The sequence below is a fragment of the Athene noctua genome, chromosome 19, assembly GCF_965140245.1.
Source record: "Athene noctua chromosome 19, bAthNoc1.hap1.1, whole genome shotgun sequence".
In the NCBI taxonomy this organism is placed as follows: Eukaryota; Metazoa; Chordata; class Aves; order Strigiformes; family Strigidae; genus Athene; species Athene noctua.
In genome coordinates, this window is record NC_134055.1 from 8,482,617 (window position 1) to 8,504,164 (window position 21,548).

The following is a 21,548-nucleotide window of genomic DNA, read 5'->3' on the forward strand; positions in this document are numbered from 1 at the left end:
CTCACATCAACTTCAGAAGCACCAGCTGCACATACAAGTGCAATGAAATATTGCGGAGAAATCTAACTAATACCATAAAAAGATTAAAGCATTTGAGTTTCTACCCTGCTAATTCACAGTGGCTTCATAACTGCACTGTTTTTGTTTTGTTTCAGTTTAGTTTTCTGTTTTCTTTTGTCTGCTGTTTCCAGGAAGGACTCACACAGATGTAAGCATCCTACCCCCTCAGAGGAACTGCATTTATGGTAGGAGAGAGTACAGAAAGGACAGAGTACAAAAGGCTTTATATCAGTTGGCCAAAAAGCTCTAAAAAAACTCCTTTCAGCCTCTTTTATTTACAATTCCAAGTGACACTAATATTAAGAATTAACATAAGAAGCAAGTAAATACTTCAAGTTTAAAATTGATGCCTCTGGACAGCTTGAGGTGCTGTGCACAGCACTAGTGTCAATACTGCTGCTAGAAATTTAGTGGCACAACCCTGCTGTACTAGAAAGGGGTCTTTTTTTAAAATTTTCCTCCTTCTTTCAAGAACATGGGACTGTCGGTAGCACCAGATGTTTTAGGGAGGAAAAAAAAGGTATAAAGAATCTCACACATGAAAGTGAGGGCTTGCTACTGGCTTTCAGCTCACACTCCACAGACCGTATCCAAGCCCAAAAGAACAGTTCCACCTTGAAAACTGACTGCATAAAATTGTCACCTCGTTCCACAGAGCTGCTCCTGCGAGATCGCTGCTGACTTTCTCAAACAAGCTTATGTTGGCTTTTTATTTCCACTGAACTCTGCTGAGACAGATCTGGCACCGCGGGAGGGAGCTGGATTCTCTCCTTTACACCAGCAGCACCACTAAGCTGTAATTACTCACACCTGTCCAAACCTACAGGCACGAAGGGGCTGCACACATGGGCTTCTCGGGTCCCCGGTCAGATCCGTGCCCAGTCTGAGCTGCAGCTACTTTGGAAATAACAGGTCTGCCACAATCCTTATCATCCCTCTCCCCTGCAGCGACAGGTAAAAATCCAAGCTGCACACAGCAGCTTCTCTTTCCCAGGCTCACTTCTTTTAGCAGCATGCTAAAATGCAAAGGTGTCTCCTGCAGACTGCGATTTAGGGTAGCTTTGCCACTTTTTAAGATTTTTCTTGAGCTTCTGGGAAGCTATTGTTTCCTCAGCAGCCTGAAGCGAGCTGCTGTCTGCAACCATCATTCTTTGTGACTGCAATGAGAAAACTTCCTAGATAGACATTTGCCTGAATTGTGTGATTAGCACCAATATTGCAGCACGGGGAACATGAGCTGCAGCTACAAACAGCAAAGCCCTGGAGAAGTTGGACAACCCCAGTGACCCTTCACCAGCCAGCAGAGACAGGCTGTGTTGACCTCTGCAAATGAACAGAAAACTCAAGGCTTAGTTTCTTTCCGATTCACAGCCATGAACACTGATGCCAGATTCAGCAGATGCCCTGGCATCTAAACCTGAAACTCGATGGAGAAGCAGGACCAAGAAGCAACAGTTAAATAAGAAAACATGTCCTTTTTGTCCACTGTTATGGGAAAGGAAAAACCTCTCCATTCTTCCAGCTCTGGGAAGAGCCCCGTGTTTTCCTCAGCGTGAAGGATCAGATGCCAAACCCAGAACTGTGTTTTCACATGCACTGTGCAACCTGAATGTTGCACCTATAAGTCAGGGAGAGGGCAGGAAGGAGAACAGAAAGTGCCCAATTTAATTCAAAACTCTCTGGAAACAGAGTATTATTTGTGTCCAGACCTTACAGGCATAAAATTTCTCTAATCAACCATCCAGGGACTGGCTTTCACAAGCTACAGCAACTGATGGTGATGACAGTGGGATGTGGAGAAGATGCACGCTGACATGGAGAAAGCACATTTTCTGAAGGACTGTGCAATGGGGACACCAAGCATGAGCACATTGATAAACATGTCATCCCGGAGTACCCATTTCTTCATTTCTTTCCCCTCCCTGTTCAGGTTTCTTTGCAGGTATTCAGTATGGTCTGTTTTCCAAGACCACTTTTTGGACCTTGTCTGTGAAGATTCAGATAATGATGGGGAGTGACGAGACTAGGTGATGTGTTCCTGTGTTTGAGACACACAGATCAAATTAAGGAACAAAACTCAGCTCAACCCAGCCAGTCCATCCACACATCCGCTTGCTGCCCTGTAAGGACAAAAGCATTGCTGGATAACTTACCCTCTTCACAGTTGCTCCCCGTGAAGCCAGGACAGCATCTCCACTCCAGCGTGGTCACAGTTCGGTAGGACATTTTGTACGTTGGCCTGATGAGAGTCCTGTAACTAACACAAACAAGAAGTCAGTAGAATGCCCTTACCTACTCAACGGTGGTGTTACTACTAATTTGTAGCGCATCTTCCTGCCTGGATATATCCCCAGACCACCCAGCCACCCCCAGCTGCAGAAAAAGGAGACACACAAAATAACAGAGCAAGGGTTTACCACAGCATGGATCTGATTCAACAGCCCTTATTTTTCTTCTTAAGGCCTCATACACTTCTGGCTCTGCCCCACGCCTCTCCCCCAAACATGACCAGTATGCTTTGTGGAGGTCTCATCACTACCAGTCATTGCAAGTAGCAGAGATGATGACTTTTGTTTCCCTCTCTCTGCCTCTATGTGGATTCCTCTGACACTGAACAAAGCCTGACGTTAATCTTTGCTCACTCAGTACCACTAGAGTTTCCAAAACATTACTCTCACAATGATTGTATAAATCTCTCAGGTGTTTTCCCCTCTCCCACCCCCACCACTCAGATCCCCTGGGGTGTGTTGACACATCAGCATGACAAAGGTCATCACAGTGTTCTCCATGAGCCTTTTTTCCAGCTAGCTGACCTGTACCTCATTTTTCCCCTGTCTGAAATAGGGTTACACTCTTCCTCACCACAGCCGAGGTGCTGCTGGACACATTTGTTAGCTCTGTGTATAGCACAGAGCACCCCCAGGGTCCCAGTTAAAGCACAAGCACGGCCATGCCCCACTGGAAACTAGAGGGCTACCTGCAGACACAAGCAGACCTGTGCAAGGCACCAGTGATTCTGAAGTCAACACAAAACAGACAGTTGCATAACTGCCAGCTTTGCTTTCAAAACAGCAGTCTTGTAAAGCTGGCAAATCAGAGCTTCCCCAGTATACAGCCAGACAAGTCACTGCTGCTATTCATGAAGCTAAAAGCAAACACAGAAGTCGTACTCTACAAGCTCCCCTCGAAATTCCTACCCTTATTTAACAGCCAAAGGAATTTGGCACGCATGGGGAGAGGCTGAAGCTTTGGGATTACAGCGTTGCAGGCTGCAGCTTTATGCTTCTTTCTCAAGGCCAGGCAGACACAAGTCCCGAGCACCCGGGTCTCCTGGGAAGAGTCTCCTCCAGCAGTGCCGAGAGCTGCCAGGAGACGGAGCGCTGCCCCAGCCTGCAGCACTGCCCTGGCCTCGGCCTGGCCCAAAGCCAAAAGGGAGCTAGAAATTGCATAAATCTCATCCAAAACCTCTCCAAGGGGTAGCAAGGACAGGTGTATATCCAGGACCGCACTGCCGTGACACTGGGACAGTTACTCTGAGGAGCAGTAACAAAGGCTTGCCAGGAGAGGCTGCCCACGTAGGTCTTGGAAAGAAGGCAGCAGCTCAGTCATGGTTAGCACAGTCTTTGAAAAACTAATTTCTCAGTCAGCTGTTGCTGCCAAACACAGAAACCAACTTCTCCTGTAGCCACCAGAGAGGAGGGCCACACGAGCTTCCTCCTGAGCACGGGACTGCCTGCACTTGGAACGCCATCACCCAGCAATGGGAGAGCAATGCTGTCTCCTGAGAACATTACATCCTCACCTTCTGAGCTGCCAAAAAGCACGCCAGCTACCTCTGATACTGACAACTGTGATCCAGGCACTTGTCTAATACGGGCTGGACAGAGCCAGCTCGTCCCACCTAGTTCTTTGCGCTTCTGCGTCCAATGGCATTCAGGAGTTTGCAATCACGAGTGAGCGTGAGGTCTTGGCACCGCATTGACATAGGTAGAGATTCAGTGCTTTTTCAGAGAGACCTAAGGCATGAAGACTTTAATTGTCTTGCTGAGGGTCTCTCAGAACAGCTCTGGCAAAGTTCAGGAACAGAACCCGTCTCCCAACTCCCAGTCCTGGCGTTGGACTCGAGACATCTTTCCACACGTAAGTCCTGAACCATCAGTCAGAAGTTCATGACTTTGTCACTAACACCACAGCTGGATTTGACCTTGAGATGAAAGTCTCCAGCCCTGTTACCAATGTCCAGAGCCAGCTAGTATCCAACCACACCGTGATTTTAAAACCATGTTTCTGCCAACACCAAGATGTTAAAGCTCTCTCAAACTTCATTATGAAGTGTGGAGAGTGGCTTGAGCCAGACTGGAATCTTGGCAGCAGTTCTGTGTTGGGGAAGTAGCTGTAGTTTAATCCTCAAACGAGCAAGGACTTCTCAGGGCATGACAAACTTGGAGCTCAGCTGTCACAGCCTACCACCCACCCTGAATTTCCTGGAAGAGTCCTGACATTTGCAGCTCTGTTCAGCATCGTGCAGTCAGGCATGCAAAGTGGTCCCAGCTTGCCAGCTCTGATTTGCTCTAAAGTTGCTTTGTTCTTCATAGCATCATTTTTCCTCAGTCATGTGACATGGCACATGCTCTTTCATATATCATCACATCATGCAGACTTCTGACTGCTATCCCAGGAGGGGAGCAAAGGAAACTCCTTTAGCAAAGCATCATCACTGTCTGATACCTGAAGTGTTGCAACTGAAGGAGAGGAAAAAACATGGAAAAAGGAGAGGAAAAGAAGATACCTGTTAAAGATCAGAAGCCTCAGAATGAAAATGTGTGGAAAACGCAGCAAGCAGAAAAAAGGATTGGTAGCAGAATAGGGAAGCTTTTCCCTTGGATGTCACCCAAGCCACAAACACCAGCACAGAAAACTGAAAACCACAGTAAGAGAAGAGGTTAGGATGAGCCACAACCTGAGCCTCTTGGCTTCCCAGACAGCCAAAGGATGTGCTCAGTATGCACAGTCCCCTTCAGCAGAAGGCTTCCAAGCACTTCAGAGAAGCAAACTACCAGGACCTGCCACCCTACTGCAAGAGATGTGTTGTTTACCAATATGTTTGCTGAGGCTCACAGCAAGGTCCCAGGGAATAGGGCAACACTGAGGTAAGAACCCAGAAAATTCAACTAGCAGCCACTGCTGTTACTAGAACAGATCAAACACCTGACTGCCCTTGGAGACTGCCTGATCAGTGTCAGATAAGCTACAGGTGCTCATCTGCATGCAATCCTCGTTTGGGAAACAGAGCCTCTTGCTTGTGTCTCTAAGTGACTGCCCAGGAAGTGGTAATCTGGGGAGGGAGCACGACATGACTGATTAACTAATTTGGGGGTATGAAGCTAGAAATACTGGAGAGGTCAGAACGCATTGAGGGATGGCAGCCAACAAGCCTCATGCTTTAGCACACAAGGATATGTTCCCCTTGCTCTCAAGGAAGTGTCACTGAACACAACAGCCAGATGTGACAAGAAAGAGTGTCACATTCTTGGATCAGAACCTCAAAAATCAGGTCAAAGAGACAGGCATGATCTCTGCCATGACCCAAGCAGGATAGCCTGTCACACACAGGAACTATCTTCCCCCTTTATGGATTTCTCTTGCCCTTTGACACTTACAAACAAAGCTGTTTGTACATGAAGACCACATAAGAGGGAGGGCATGAAACTCATTTCCACATCTAAAGAGATGGTTTTGTTAGTGTGATTCATTCAGCCATTGCAGTTTGTGCCCGAGGAGACCTCAACAACTCTCAGAGGCTTCTACTTATTTTTATTTAAGTTCCAAGTTGAAAGTTTCATCACTTACTGGTGGGTTTTGGGATAACAAGAGGAATGAACTTGCCTTTTTGACTGGCAAAGAATCTGGAAACTGAGGACTCCAGGCCTTCTTCTACTTGCTACTCTCATGGCAGTGAAGTAACCTATCAACCCAGTTGGTCCAACCCTGTATATAGAACTGGCATATTGTCTTTTGAACAAGGACAATCCATCTTCTGCATTAAAAGAAGATCAGAACAAAGTTCATGGTAGTTCCTCTAATTTATAGTACCCATGGCCTGATTTACAGACATGCCAAAAATCTAAAACTCTCCGTAGAAAATCAGGGTGTTCTGAAATCAGATTTCAAATATGTCAGGTTAAGTAACCTAATCTTGAACTATTTGGTTGCCTTGGAAAGGAGGGGAGGTTGGAAAGAACTGGGCAAGTATTAACATAGAAGTGAAGATCCTATGAGAGTACCCAGAGAGTCTGTTTCTCAGAGTAGCTATCAAGAACATATTTGGTACCCAACACCACTATCCCCACTCCAGACACACCATCATAACTATCCTCTCAAAGCCTACCAGACACTCAAATCACCTCAAACCAGCGCCACAGCTGATGTAGGGACAAGGAGTACCTTTGCCGTCATGTTTTCACTCACAAGCGTGGCAGAGTCCATCACTCTGTGAATCAGACCTGTGCTCTTTTTTTTCCAACCGCCCCAGCTCTTTCATCTTCCCAAGCACAAAGGCAGTATTTCCCTAGAACGTAACCAGGGGAGTTTCAAACATGCTCCTGCAGACACTGGACAGAAAAACAAAACCTGCAGCTCCAGGAGGGTTGGAGGCCATTATACATGTCTTCTGCCTTTGCAAAAGGGGAGGAAAAGAACTCTAACTCTGTGCACATCTGGTTTGCACAACTTACCAAGAGTCTAAAACGCAAAAGAATCTTACACACCTCCCATCCCAAGTTGTACAGATCAATACTTCAGTCTCAGTCCCAAGAAAAAAGACAAAAGGACACAGAGACAGGTGTTTCTATGCCACCAGAGTAATCATCAGCTCCTGTCTTTATTAACAATTAGATCTCAGTACTATTGCAGAGTAGCACTGCACTTCCCTACCAGCATGGAGGAAGAGCGCCCAGACAGCGTGTCTGGACAAGATCAAAAGGCCTTAGTTTATCAGCCTGAGGACACCTGTGCCTGTGCACAACCTCCTAAGCAGATGGCCCTCCACCTGTGCCCAGCCAGCAGCGCACAGCCGTCCGCATTGTTCCCAGACCTCAGAACTCACCTTTGTGCTACAGCTCTAATCCCTTACACACCCAGAGCCTCTATCCATCCTTTTCACAGGAGCACTGTTCACCCTGTGTGCATGGAAGAGCAGGCATCTTTTTCCAAGCATATGACTCTACATCTTGGAGAGCAATAAGGGAATTAAACACATAAAAGAGTTCGTGTGTAACAGGACTTCAAATAGCAGTCCTAATGCACTGGAATAAGCTCTGGGATTTATTATTCAATTGACTGGAAAGAAAGAAAAAGAGAAGGATTTCCCTGTGGCGTTACTACTTCTGAAACTGAGGAGAAACATCAGCTACAGGCCAATCTCTTGGGTGACAGATCCCAAATTTCTCCTACTGACCCTGTAGCAATAGTCTTCAAAAGCAGCAAAGACCAAAATGGATGAGCCTGCAGAATTCCTTCTTTGTTATTCTGCAAACTAGCTTGTAAAATCCCTGCGGGAGCAGAAATGTATTCAGTTTAAATGAAAACAAAAAAGAAAACTTAACATTCAAAAACACCAAACAGCAAGAATGATCCGTGCAAGATGTGTAGCCTGCTTACATTAAAAATGTCATCAAAAGCACATAGCCTTTGTGATAAGCCAAAGAAGCTAGAATACCGAAAGGAAAAAAACCATGTAACAACTAGTAGTTGGAAGGGGCATTACAATCCAGGTTTCCTGTGTTGCAAGAATGCTCCCCCTCACTTCCATCTTTCCTGCCTTTGAGTGATGTTTGAAGCTGACAGATGAGTAACTTCATGTTGGGGTTTCAATGGCCCTTGCTAAAGCACAGAGACTGGGTAAGCCCGTCCTTGTACAAGCCAGCTATGGGTTTTCAGGGGAATCTTCAGATTCTCTGAAGCCAGTAAGACAGGGTGCTCAAAGGCAGGAGTGAAACAGCTGTGTGACCACTGAGCACAGCAAAAAATAGCACAATAAACACTCTCACAACCTTGAAGGGAACATTCATTTTTCTAGGATGAAACAAATAGAAGAGGAGTCAGAATATCCTGCCAACAATCTGAAGCAGGATGCTTCCAGAGATGAGATAGGGATTTTCACAGCAACAACAGTTTGTAGAAGAAAATGTTTGTCTTCTGAAGGCTGTAACAGTGCATGACCTGCCAGGATGTTCATCATTTTCGTTTACCTACTGAGATAACTGTTTTACTGACCTCAACAGTCATACACAAATACTCTAATCAAAATTAGGCTGATTTTGACCAATTACAGTATAGCAAGAAGTTGTCCTATTCTCAAAGTCATAAAACACAGTAAGAAAAAAGAAATACTGCTCTCATCTACAGGTGATTTGTTCTTGCTTGACCGAAGGCACAGGAAGTCAGAAAAGCTTCAGCAACTGAAGACAGGTCTCAAATCCTTGCCTGGCCTATGAAACCACCCTTCTTTGTGAGCCTCGAGGAGCATAGCATCCTAGTCATGATAGGATTCTGCATTAGCCTGGAGCTGCTGCAGCAAAACGATTGCTCAGGAGAAGGGTTATAGTTCAGATGCCTGGGCTTACTGGGAGCCAGGTGTGACCATCCAGGCAGCAGACACCCAGAGTTTAGGTTGCCACTGAAACACCAAGCTAGAGACTTTATCCCTTCCTTCAGACAGATAAATGGCATGCAATTTTTATAAGTACAGTGGGAGCTTCAGCCAGAGTGCTGGAAAGTTGCCCATTCACTTCGTAGCGTGACAAAGCAAAGGCATATCCTATAGCGCGCAGAAGCTGAAGTCTTCACTACACAAATGGAGAGAGTTCAAGAATAGATCTGCTGAGGGAAAGTCTCCAGCCAAGACTGCTCCAAAGCAACTTGGCACCCAAGCTAAATAAAGAGTCTGGGGTGGAGGGCAAGAACAGATCGGCTCATCCTATCCCAGCCAAGATGACGACACTCCTGAAAAAGAAATACAGCTGCCAGCTTCCCAAGAGCAAGTGAACAGACAGCAAGGACATCACACAACTGAAGCTGCTAGGCTGGGGAACTCACGGGTACTCCTCTGTCAAAGGCTTGACCCTGAGCTGCAGTTTGTGCAATAAGGGAAAGAAACATAACACGAATGAATGGGAGACAGGAAACGGATTAAATCCTTGTCTGGCCACACTGATGTCTGCTTGTAAGCAGAGTCTCTCTAACAGAGCGCCCCTCTCAGCTGTCACCATAAGGTTGAGAGATGCCTTTTTTTTGGCTGGCATCCCTTTTGCTAGTGAGCAGCCCGATAATGGGTGCTGGCAGAATGAAAGCTCTCCCAGATATGGTTGACTCCCTGTAAAGAAGGAGATGAAAACAGTTTGTTTCAAGTTGCAGCTGGGAGAACTACTATAAAGCCAAAATAATGCCAGTGGCTTACTGACATTATGCATTGCTTACAGTCAAGCATAACACCATATGAATGTGCCCCCTCTTCAAGCTCAGGCACCAGAAATCTTGCTAGAGAAGAACAGAAGGCCAGAAGATCTTTAAGTTTTTCTTTTTGGCAAAAGGAAAGCAGATATATTTATACTACCTGAACAACCACAGGGATATAGAGAGCATGAACATTTCTAGTCACTACCAGACCTGGAGTAAGCCTGATGTCTCCAGGATCTAGACTTCCAGAAAACATGAAAAGACAGAGGTGCTGGTATAGACAAGGTAAGGAGGAAACAAACAACGTTGTTTGATGGAATGAAGTATTTATTGGCCCTGTGGAACATTTGTGCTGGATCTGTCATGTCGGGCAGATACAGTCAAGCAGGCAATCATTAAGGACTGTAGAGAAAAGAGAAGCTCCTTCATATGACAGGAACACACTCAAGGACTAGTGAAGGCATTTAGTGACACAAAGGATTCTTTGCTTCCCTTTCCACGAAGCTAGAGTAAGCCCTCTCCTGTGTTTTGCGAAGTGTTGGGACAGGACACTATCAGATTTGATACTAGTCACATGCCTTTTCCTTGTTTAAGGTAACTACTGAAGATATCCTTACTTAGGATATCCTCTCCCGAGAGAACTCTTGACCTCACAAGGTATCAGGGCTTGCAGCATTTCTGGACTTCAGCCCTGCAGTAGCAGGATTAAGTGAAACTCTACATGGATAGAGGGGTCCTTTGCTGTTAGCCATAGCCATGGTGGCAAAGCAACAATCCCATGGCTCAAGTTCTGCCATGACACATCCATCTTTCTCCTTCTGGGATAAGTTAGTTTGAAAGACAAAAGAGGTAACATTCACCCTAAACACAGAGTGGTTGTCTTGGCCCTGCACCACAGACAGTGTGTCCATCACAAGAAAAAAGACAAGATTCCCAAGAAAACCAAGACACCTCACAGGCAAACAGCAATGTCACCCAAACCTTTCAGACATGCTAAAATAGATTTGGGAATTTGGGTTGGGGTTTTTTTGTTTTGAAAAAGTAGGTACAGAATCACTCTCAAACCATTAGTTAGAGGAAGGGCAGGGAAGAAGAAAAAAAAAAGTAGGGCACCTGAGTTGAGTTTTCTGCTCTGTTTGTCTTTCGCAGGAATTTTCAGAGACCTGTTGAAGGAAGTTATGCACCATGGTGATTGGTGTAAGCTTACAAACCCCTTCAAAGCCAGTTTCTCAGCAGAAAAATAAGAAAGAAAGTATAACTTGCAAGGAACTGCACTAGAAAGTGAGGTGCTGAATAGAAGAGTTACCCAACCGCCCTGTGACTTTGGGGACTGCTTTTCTCATTGCTGTCCTTGGGAGTTTTCATCTGAAAACAAGAGATGGGATTCACCTGAATTACGAGAGAGATTGGTGTTTCCTAAAGAGACAATATTCATTTTGGTTAAAGAGGGCAAAACATGTCATTAAAAAAAAAATAAAAAGAAATAAAACCTCACTTTGACTAGGAAACAAGAGAAAGCCAGTTATTCAAGTATCTCTAGGCGCTGGCAGCATAACATTGATAGTCTGCCACCTAGGCCCGGGAAATAAGACCTCAACTATACAACATGACTCAGGGTTACTAAATGTTGCCCACAGAAGTTACATGTCACAAGATCCATCAATTTCAGTGGCTTTTTTTCATTCATATCAGAATGATAACAGCACCACTGAAAACAAGCAACCACTTATAAAAGATGTCTGGGATGGGGATAACTCATCCAACAACCCACTCAACTCTCAGGACCTCAGTGGCTTCGGCTTCCCTGCTACTGTTCTTGTTCTTGTACTTGTTCTTGGGGCTCTCCCTTTCATACAGTGGCAGTACAGAAAATTATCAGGAACCAGCACATGCTGCTCCTGATTCACCTTTGTTGATAACTTTAGGTAGCTTTATTGATAGTTTTGGAAGGCTCCAGTATTTGTACGCAGCTTTCTGGAGGTCCTTGGGAAAGAGAAGACCAGGGTCTTTCTTTACTCCATGCAAGTAAAGTTGAGTAAATAAAGTAGAGTCATAAAATGCATGATTAGAAGACAGACAGTACAGTCATTTCCTTGGAAGGGTGCCATGTGCTTGGCTTGTGTTTCCTCCCACTTGCAGAGGGAACAGAGCATTGGTGTTCTCCTCTCTTCTGGTAGGTTTCTTCATGGTGATCGTCTTCCAGAAATGCAGCATGTGTCAGCTGAGCTTTCACCAGCTGAGATCTTAAATATCAATAACCCCAGCTTCTTTCCATGATATTTTCACATAGAAAGAAAAATTGAGAAGTCTGCTGCCATTCTGCATTGTCTCCAAACAATTGGACTCGTCAGGCAAATGAACCAAACTACATTTGAAACTGAAAAAGTTCCATGAATAACAATGTCACAACAGCACACACTACTCCTAAAGTCTCTGGGTTAACAATGTAAGAAACAATGTATATGAGTAACTGCAGCAGCCCACAAAAAGGATTTTTACTAGTAACACGATCAATTGTTTGGTACTTAGGAAACTACAGTTATGTTAACAAAGAAAAATAAGCAAGATTTTTGGCAAGTTTAGGAGACAAGGTAAAAGCTCACAAGTTTCTAATGACAATTATGTGTGTAAAAAGTCTGGGAAATTAGAAAGCTTCAACAGAAGTTTGGCCATGACCGTGTAAAATATTAAGTGTTTCAACCACAGCCTTGCATAAAACAAGACCAAAGAGACACCAAAGCAGATATATTACAAGTGAAAAAGCTTAGACTGACCACTGGCCAAGTAGAAACTGGAGAACCAACTGTGGTAACTGCCACATGGAAAATGTGAATTCCAGATGAAGAATCGAAAGCCGCAGACTGGGAAGGTGGATCTCTGGGTATTTAAGTGGGTAGTACAACCACATTCTGGCTAGGTTATCAGCTACAACAGGACCTCAGTCAGTGCCTGTGGGTGAATTGGTAACAATAAAATGACTGAGCTTTGAGAGCTAAATTATGGGCTTGTCTACATGGGAAATTGTTATAGATGCTAGGTGTAAATTTACAGCACAATGGCTTTTTTTTCACCAATTCCCAGATGGGTGGGTAACACTATTCTGCTCTGAGAATGTCTTTCAGAGAAGGCAAAGCTTGACAATAAAGACATTTTGCATACTGAAAGGTGGTAGCTGGGCAGAGCTATTTCACATGGGGTTTTTTTTCCTTAAATGTAGGTGAGTCACAAGACTGTAAGTGACTGAAAGACAAATCAGGCTCAGGGCAAGTTTTTGACCAGTCACAGTCTCTACGCTTTTGTTTCTCATCTGGGGAGAGGGGACGCTGTGCTTTCATGCATGTCTCTAAAGGATATCGAGATGCAGGATTAAGAGGTGCTGTAAGGAAATTCCACTCTGAAAGGTACAGGGCACATTACCTTCATCCATCACCAGCTGCAAGGAATTTAATCAAAGCTTTCCAGTGTATCTGATCAATATTACCCTTAAAGACCCAAGCATGAGGACTCGATACCAGCAAGCCACATAATCCCTGCTAAGCCTGTTCAGTCACACTGCACTCTGTTGGAGTGTAGTGTGTATCGCCTCAAGCCTGACTAGCTTCAAGCCTGACTAGGAACAGCCTCCTGTGTGGAAAAGTACAAATGGGCATTACAGCGTAAGCCAGATTGTTTCACATAGGTTGTCCCTAATACCGTACTTACCTTCATGTGTAATTACTCTGCAGCTAACACCAGTGACATTCTTTAGTTACACCATCGTGAAGCAGGATATCACATCTGACCCATTCATCTCATGCAGTACTTAAAAGCTAACCAATTTAATGAGAAGTGCAGGAAAATTCAGCAACATGAGACATAAAGATTTTTACCTCACTAAGTTGGCACAAGGTCCTGGCCACCGGCAGCTCTGATAAACTCGCTGGATCACTGTTTCTGACCCATTCTGCACTTGGCAGGAAACTGTCCGTGTAACTGTATAGTGACACCAGTGCCTGCAGAGAGAAAGGACACTGTTAGCCCCAGTAAGACAGCAAGCTGAAACAACATATATCAGACTGCATTAAAAACAGACCAAGTATTGGGGGGTGGGGTTGTTACTTCTGCCAGCCATAGCTAGCCCAACTTGCAGTCTTCATTTCTCACCCCACCCTCTCCTCCCAATAGCTGCAGAAAGATTCCCTGCTTCTGCCAACCTGAACCACAAGAGATCCAGTAACGCCTCTTGCTTAGTCCTCAGAGGCTAGAGTTTTATAGTACATAATTTAGTTTTGTTAGTTATCATAAACAATAGGACTTAAAAAAAAAAAAGTGTTCCAAATCTCTTGATAGTCAGTTCCCATTGTACTGGTCTTAATTTCATCCTGCTCATTATGGTATCTTTCTGCAGCCTCCTACCATTCTGAACAACATCTGAGTTGGAAAATTCTGCTTTTTGGTGTGGTGGAGCTCATTGTCAGCAGGGCTCAAACAGGCTGGGTGCTGAACAAGTCATATTGCTGTCCTGGTGAGGTTATGGTCTAAAAATGGGCAAGAGGAAATGTAGGGGAGGGAAGGACTGCTTCTTATGCTTTCTCATAAGCAAATAAGAGAGAGACCTCCTCACCGTAAGGTGTATGACAAGGCAGGAACTGCAGCGTCAGCCCTGGAGACTGGGACCCATAGACCCTTTTCCACCTTCACTGAAAAATACACTTTCAGGTTCTAGTGTCATAGTTCAGGGGGGAAAAAAGGATTTTCCTCCTGTAAGCATCATTCATATTTGCCAAATCCTGGTTCACATTTTTGCTTTTGTACCTCAGCGTAGTTAACAGGTTTGAAACCCACTTTCCTACTGATTGGGGATCAGAACTGGGGTCACTAATGGAAAGTGGAGACACCAGCTTGCACTCCAAAACACACAAAGTGCTTATGTTAGCATTCCCTGCACATGCAGAAGAGTCCTGGCTTCTCACCCATCTTAAAGAGCCCCCTGTACAGTTGATCCCTTTTTCTCCAGGTGTCATAGTGCGTCCCCAACCTTGCCTACCAAAAATTAAACTGCTGGCACAGTGGAAACAGGCACCTGTACATCCCCTCCTCCTTCCCCAACCCACCTTCCCTGTGATAGTTTAATTTTTCCAGTATTTGCCATTTACAGCATTTGTTGCTTTTTGTTTCCTTTTTGGATTCCCCTCCTATCTCTGCAGGAGGCTCCCTGCTCCCTGGACAACTCTCATTTCCATGAATAGGAGGTATGTATGCCAGCGGCTGAGCCGAGCGCTGCAGACCACAATGGGCAAGCTGGGGCCAGCAGGCTGCTCACCGAACCTTTGGCTACAGCCAGAGGGGTAAGCTGGGGCACCCAGAGAGAGGGTGGCTTTCTACCCAGTGCCATCGAGCCCATCAGCAGCCTCAAGGCAGAGCCACACAGCTTTCCCTGCAGCCACTGCCCCTGCTCACTGTAAACCCCTTGCAATTCCCCATCAGGAAACATGAACTACAGTCACATCTCAGGTGACACCAGGCTGGCAGGGAGGTCTTAAGAGAACCACTTCTCTCAGATTTATATGGTGTATATAGATCAGATTTATAAGGTTTATATAGGGATCAGACACTCCAGTACCCAAATGTCTCTACTAACATCTACATCGTAGAACCAAAGGGCAAAATGGGGGAAAGATAAGATTAAAGAAGCTTCAGCTCACATGATGACAGCAGATCCTTTAACAGGCCCAGCACAACTTCTGCATAAAGTTTAGGGAGCAAAACCAGAAGAAATAAAGACAGGAGCTAAAGAATGGAAACGTGATAATTCAAAGTCAAGTTTTCTGTTTCATTTCACATGCACACATGGTGCAGTCAGCCTTTTCATCTCTCCAAGCTTTAGTCATGGGGTTTGTTCAGACAGGTATTGCTGGGTAAGATCTCCTCATGCCATGGGAGCAGCCAGCTGAGCGTGGACGGAAAAGCAGACAGGAGAAAGGGCAAGTATGAGAGAGGTCGGGGAAACCACTGAGCATGTTCTTAGCACGGTGCTTACAGCCTTCGGAAGGACAGCACTTCTGCACAAGCCTCAGAGCAAAAAGCATTTCATGTTAGGCAAAACAAACTGCACATATACAGAACCCCACAGGATAATGGCAGAAGCGTATGTCCTAAAGTTATGGAAAACAAAAACTCCCATTAACATGCAATGAGGAAAGGAATTGGTCCCACTGTAGGAGAGGAATAAAGCAGTAGTATGCAAACTAGTAACATATCACAGAGCATGAAGGGACATGAAATACTAACAAATTCAGAATAAAGATAATATTTTAAAACAGAGTATAATTATCAAGGAATCGGGTGCCTCTTCTCATGTTAAGACCATTTTTCTGGCTTATAAATGAAATATTTATTTACACATGCTCTGTTTTAACTCTTATGTAGCTTGTATTTGTGTCACTCTGGACTCCTCCCATCACAGAGTCATCTGGGAAGAAGTACCGTTTCCATGGTATGGAGCTAGATTATCCTACACCAATTATTTCACTCTAATACTGATTTTGGTGGGCATCTGAGACCACCTGTCCCACCTTCTCGGGTATACACAAAGCACTTCTGTGTCAGATTTTAAAAAAATTTCAACTCCACTCTGAGCAAATCCCTCCATATCCGATGGTGAAACTAGAGAGCTTCATACTCCTGGAGGCAAACGACACAGGAAGGTGAACAAAGACAAACACCACTGCACACCCCGGCACAATGCAAAGAGAAAGGCAGGCGTTGGAGGCAGACTCCACAATCGCCAGAGGGAATCTGGCAGCCTGTCTGCTCTGGTTAATGTATAATGGCAGCTCCAAATCACAGCTCCTAAGGAGAAACTAATTGTTACTCTCCAAATTTCCTTTGCATAGACCCAGATTCAACATCATCTTATTCCTTCAAGGATTATTTTCAACCAGCTTGGGAGCCTAGCACTACGTTTGTGGATCTGGAGCTAAACAGGTGACACTGTGCAGGCTGCCTATGTCAAAAACTCCAAGAAAAGTTGAATACTTTAAGCTACCTACAAAGCTGGTTTTGCCAGGGCTTTCATTCACTGGGTGCTACCAGCATGCATACAGATTTTCTTTCCAAACAAGTCCAAAACTGCTGTTGTCTGAGTAGGTCTCTCAGACCTTTGCTCTACCTGGTCCTCAGAATAAGCTGTTCAGGTACATGTATCCCCTTGCAGCTCCAAAGAATTTGGCAGTAAAGTTGTCATTTCTGCCTTGGAAAAGCCTTTCTGGGAAGTGAGATGTTCTGGACAGACCTTGTTGCAATCAGACAGAGCCTTAGGCAGCAGTTGCACGTAAAGGCTGCTCCCACACTACAGTGCACAGGACAGAAGCCTGCACAGTGGTGAGAAAGCCACCACTTTCCCAGGTTCATTTCTTCAGATGACCTGCTCAGGACCTGTTATGAGGAAGCAATCATTACAGGAAGTGAGAAGCTTCCCCGAGATCCTCCATTCATTGCTTTCCTTGCCTGAAGCCATCACCTGGGTTTGCCAGGCGGAGCAGGACTGATAGTCCATGGCAAAATAACAGATCCTTCACTCAGGTCTAGGGACAGTCTTCCACCTTCCTCAGCAGGAGCTCAGAGAGTGCAGTGACAGTGATAAAGTACCACAACACTTGTCACTTCAGCATTCTGTCTTCTCTAAAGCAGAACCACTACAGCATGGCTCATGAGGGCAAAGGAAGTGGTCAGACCCCAAAGATACTCAGATAATCCAACACGAACACAGATTTCTCTAACTTCACTGTTCACCAACAGAAGGAAGAGTTTGGTTACAAAGATGTGAAATGTACATTCCCATTTGCAAAATATCACACACGTGGTTTCCCATAAATAGCATAATTTTCTGACAAATGCAACTTTTATGTGTTTGGTTTTTACTGTGGCATAGAAGCAAGCGGGACTGAAAGACACAAACATAAAATGCATTAGAATATATATCCTGAAACTCCCTGTACATATAATAGCACAGTGACTACCACAGAAAGAAGACAGACAAAACCACCCCAAGATTTGTCTCTGCAAGCCAAAAGTCAGCAAAAGCAGTCTCCAGAATGCAAGCAGGCTTCAGACAATGTGACGAAAGGCCTCATCATGGCTTACAGAGATTATAAATGACCCTTTATATTATATACAGATGCTAGCAAGAAAGGTTTAGGACTTTTACTGGCATGCATCCAGGATGGCAGAGAATATATTGCTGCTTATTCACAAAAGAATATTGCAAGGAAACAAACAAAATGATCCAAGTAGCAGCTCCTTTAGGGCTGGGTCTGTCGGAACTCATGCATGCTCATCACCAGCATATTTAGCATGATGCCCTGCAGCGTCTCGTGGAATTGGTCTTCCACTGCTTTGCTTAGAGAGGCAAGTCTCACTTGGTCCATTTTCACCATCCGTTTCCAAAGAGACACCCTTCTCTCACGCCTTATTTAATTCTTGAAAGACTTTCATGGACAACTGAAGATCTGTAGACCATGGCCTGCAAGCTGCCGATTTAGACAGTTTCAATCCAGGGCTAGAGACCAAGATCTCACGTCTCGGTCACAGCTGACAACATGTTGTTCCAGAGGGAATACAAGTGTTGATGCCAGCAGATATCCAATCATATTTACTGTATAGGTTCAGGATGTTACTGTGGACCTTTCAGACTAACTAGAGCAACAAATTAAGTAGTTTGCTTCCATTTGGAGATACTCTGAAAAGTACTATTCTGAGCAGATGCTGGGAGAGAGTTGCCTGTTCTCTGCTGGCTCAGCAAAAGCTGTGATGCCTGTCTGCAGGCACCTGGACGCTGGGGGAGATGAGAAACCCTAACTTCCCAGGGCATGCACGGAGCAGGCCGAGAGGACCTCAAAGGGCAGCTGGACTTACACAGGGAGCTTGAGCTGTATTTCACTTCTGTAGGCAGATGCCAGGTAGAAAGCCATATTCTGCATCCAACCCCCCCCCCCAGCTTTCTGAACCTGCTGTGCCCCTCACCAGAAGCCTTATTTGGATGCACAGTTCATCCCCTGGGGATTCTGGATGTCTGTACAGCCTGTAATCCTACAGTGAGAAAGAAAAGGGACTGCAGAGGGTGGAGAAGTGTAAGGTAACAAATACTCAAGCTAAAATACTGTAAGTTCCAGAAGATCCATGTATCAATGCTTAATTCCTGGCTACCATGACTGAGTTAGCGTAGAGCAATAATTTCACGAACGGGAAGACACTGGCAGACAGCAAGCTGCTTCTTCCCCAGTTCTCACTATTTGGATTTGCACAGTACCGTTTCCTAAACCCACCATTCAAGGGGTATGCAAGGGATCCCTCCACCCATTCACCCTCTGTGAATGCTTAGAAAGACTCACATCACAACTTAGAGCCATCCCGAAAAGCAATGCTTGGTTCCTTCCTAGTCCAAACTGCTGGCTTTTCTCCAAGCTTCTCGGAGTTCTGGGGATCCCTGGAGGACTTTCTAGTGGTTTTGCAAGAGAAAAGCCAACTGGTTGTTAGTAGGCTTCATTTCACTGACCAAGTGATCACAAACTAAATGTCAGAAACCACTGGGCTGAACTGATGAGGACTCAGCAAGTAGCCTGTTTAATCAGGAGCGTGCAACTTGAAGATGAAAGCGGCTACATTCTTGCCTAATCACTTCTTTCAATGGGAGGACAGTCCAGCTCCACACACAAAACTGACTTGCTGCCGTGCCCTGCTAAGAACAGACCTACAGCCGACAACACCTACCACACACAGAACCTTGTGGCTGATGTGTTCACTGGAGTGAGGGACATGGCTACAGCTCCTGATACCCGTGGCATTACAGCACACCGTGCTCCTACCAGCATGAAATGCTGTGCTTTCAGCAAAAACAATCCTACAAGTTAGACTCTGAACAAAGCCATTTATACTGTTGTAGAGCTAAGTAAAATGGAGATTTAGCGTGGTTTTAGTACTTCCGATGAAAGCACATGCCACACAGTACAACACAAAAGCTCAAATCACCAAGACGTAACTTGCCAAGACAGAAGTCTTTCTGGGAGGAAGGGAGGAAAGGCAAAAGGAAAAAAAAAAAAAAAAAAAAAAAAAAAAGGACTTTATATGCAGAATTGTTTCATCAGCACCTGTTGCATGTGTTTGGGGCATGAACTGACCCTCTCCACTCCCAATAAACATTGCAGAAGTCTCTCAATAAGGATGGCATTTCTGATGCTTGTGATTTGCCCTAAAGCTTTGTGCTGTGTAAACAACTGCACTGAATTATCTTTTTGTTTCCATAAGGATAACACACTGTATGTTATACTTAGCAGAGATCAACATTTAGGGCACAGAAAACAGTAGGAGTGTTTTGATAGCTAGATAGATTTCCCCAAGTTTCCTCATAACATTTTTCACTGGAGCTATCAATTTCCCTGAAATTCTGGAGAGGAATTTCAATAAAATCAGAAGGTCACTGACTTGCACTGGGAAAAAGTTGCTGTTCTGACTCAATGAAAGTGAACTGTGCCCTTTTTTCTGTGTAAATAGTAGAGCATCCCACTCGCTTTGCCAGAACAGCAATCCATACGTTGTGTGCTAGAGCCCATCGTTAGGGAGGGTTAGTTATTTATATATTCCACTGAGGCCAGGAGCAGAAGTTGCCCTCTACGTGCCAAGAAATCCAGATTCAAAGGCTGCCAGGCTCTCTGGCGTATCTCTTCCAGAACTGTCCAGTCTACATAACTACATAACTCCCTTCTTATTCACAAATACACACCTCCCTGAATGTGCTTTGACTCTCATCAGGATCAAGTTTACCAGCTAATTCAGTTGGCTGTGACCAAATTACTCTTTACTGCTGTGACCTGGCTATAAAGGAAACAATCTCATCACATGTTACTGGGAAGCTCAGATAAAAACCAATCTGGATTAAGTATCTCCAGTTCCTGGCCATATTTGTGCTCTCCCCACATAACTAGATTTTAGGATCCAAGGTTGTCGTTCAACATATTGTCCAGCAAAGAGCCAGCTACAAAATTCAATTGTGAGCACCCGTCTCCACAATATTAGAATGTTCAGAGTTGATGGACTGATTCAGGTCTGTAGACTGATGGACCATTGCTAAGGAATCCATGAAAGACCACCTGGCAGGGGCAAAGGGGTGGCTGTACACCAGCTTATGACAGCAAGGTTCAGTTCAAAGCAGAGTCTGCTCTTCTATTACAAAGTTTTAAGAGGTTTGCAAGTCAGAAGACATGACAAGCCACAGTAATCTTGTTGTCAATACTGATGTTTTCCGCATGCCTTACTCCCACTGAGTACTTCATAGTCCCTAATGGCAGTTACCCCAACTCCTGTGAAAAAGGGAGAATAATCTTTGTAACAGCCCATTCATTTGGGGAAATGAATAAAACTGGAAGACTGCTGGTGTTTCTGAAGCCAGACAGCAGCAGCCATTTGAAGCAGCAGAGAGCCAGAGGCACGAACAGGAGTAAGACAAGTTCCAGGTTTCCCACTCCACTATGTTGGTTGGACAAAGACTGGAAGAAACTCTAATCTTTCTGCACACATCACCACTACCCCACCCCACCGTAAGAGTTTGTAAAAAGTGGCCATAAAAATAAGTTCTGGCTAGCAGAGTAAGATGGGACAATTTATCTAGGTACCTCCCAATAGCATAAGCCTTCCCCAGGGGGCAATACATTCTGTGCTTAGTGCACTTCAAATACTCAGTTGCCAATAACAGTCTTAAATTTCCCACACAAAGTGGATTATCAGAGACTGCTGGAGGGAGTTTAGTCCTGGAGGAATCTTTACCTTAGGAGGAAAATGCAGTTCAGTCTGCACAACAGCTTTAATCTTCAGCAAGTTCCGTAGCCAAGCACATTTAACTGTGCTTTCCTCGCTTTGTTGTGTGCATGGTTGACCTTCCAAACAGCATTACCTCGAGGGCTGAACTTGATTCAATTCATAGAAAACTGCACAAAGTTTTGCCTTATCCTCCTGCAGCCCATTGAAGTTACAGAGGTTCAGGGAAAAACCTCTCCCTA

General features: G+C 44.8%; 1 protein-coding gene across 1 annotated transcript in view; it reads right to left on the reverse strand.

Annotated features, from left to right (window-relative positions):
* COL26A1 (collagen type XXVI alpha 1 chain) overlaps positions 1 to 21,548 on the reverse strand; it is a 172,291-nt gene that overhangs the window by 133,750 nt on the left and 16,993 nt on the right. Inside the window, exons 2-3 of the mRNA XM_074922925.1 lie at positions 13,386 to 13,508; positions 2,214 to 2,317 (exon numbers count right to left, since the gene is read on the reverse strand). Coding sequence (XP_074779026.1) covers positions 2,214 to 2,317; positions 13,386 to 13,508 — 227 coding nt within the window. The remainder of the gene's footprint in view (positions 1 to 2,213; positions 2,318 to 13,385; positions 13,509 to 21,548) is intronic.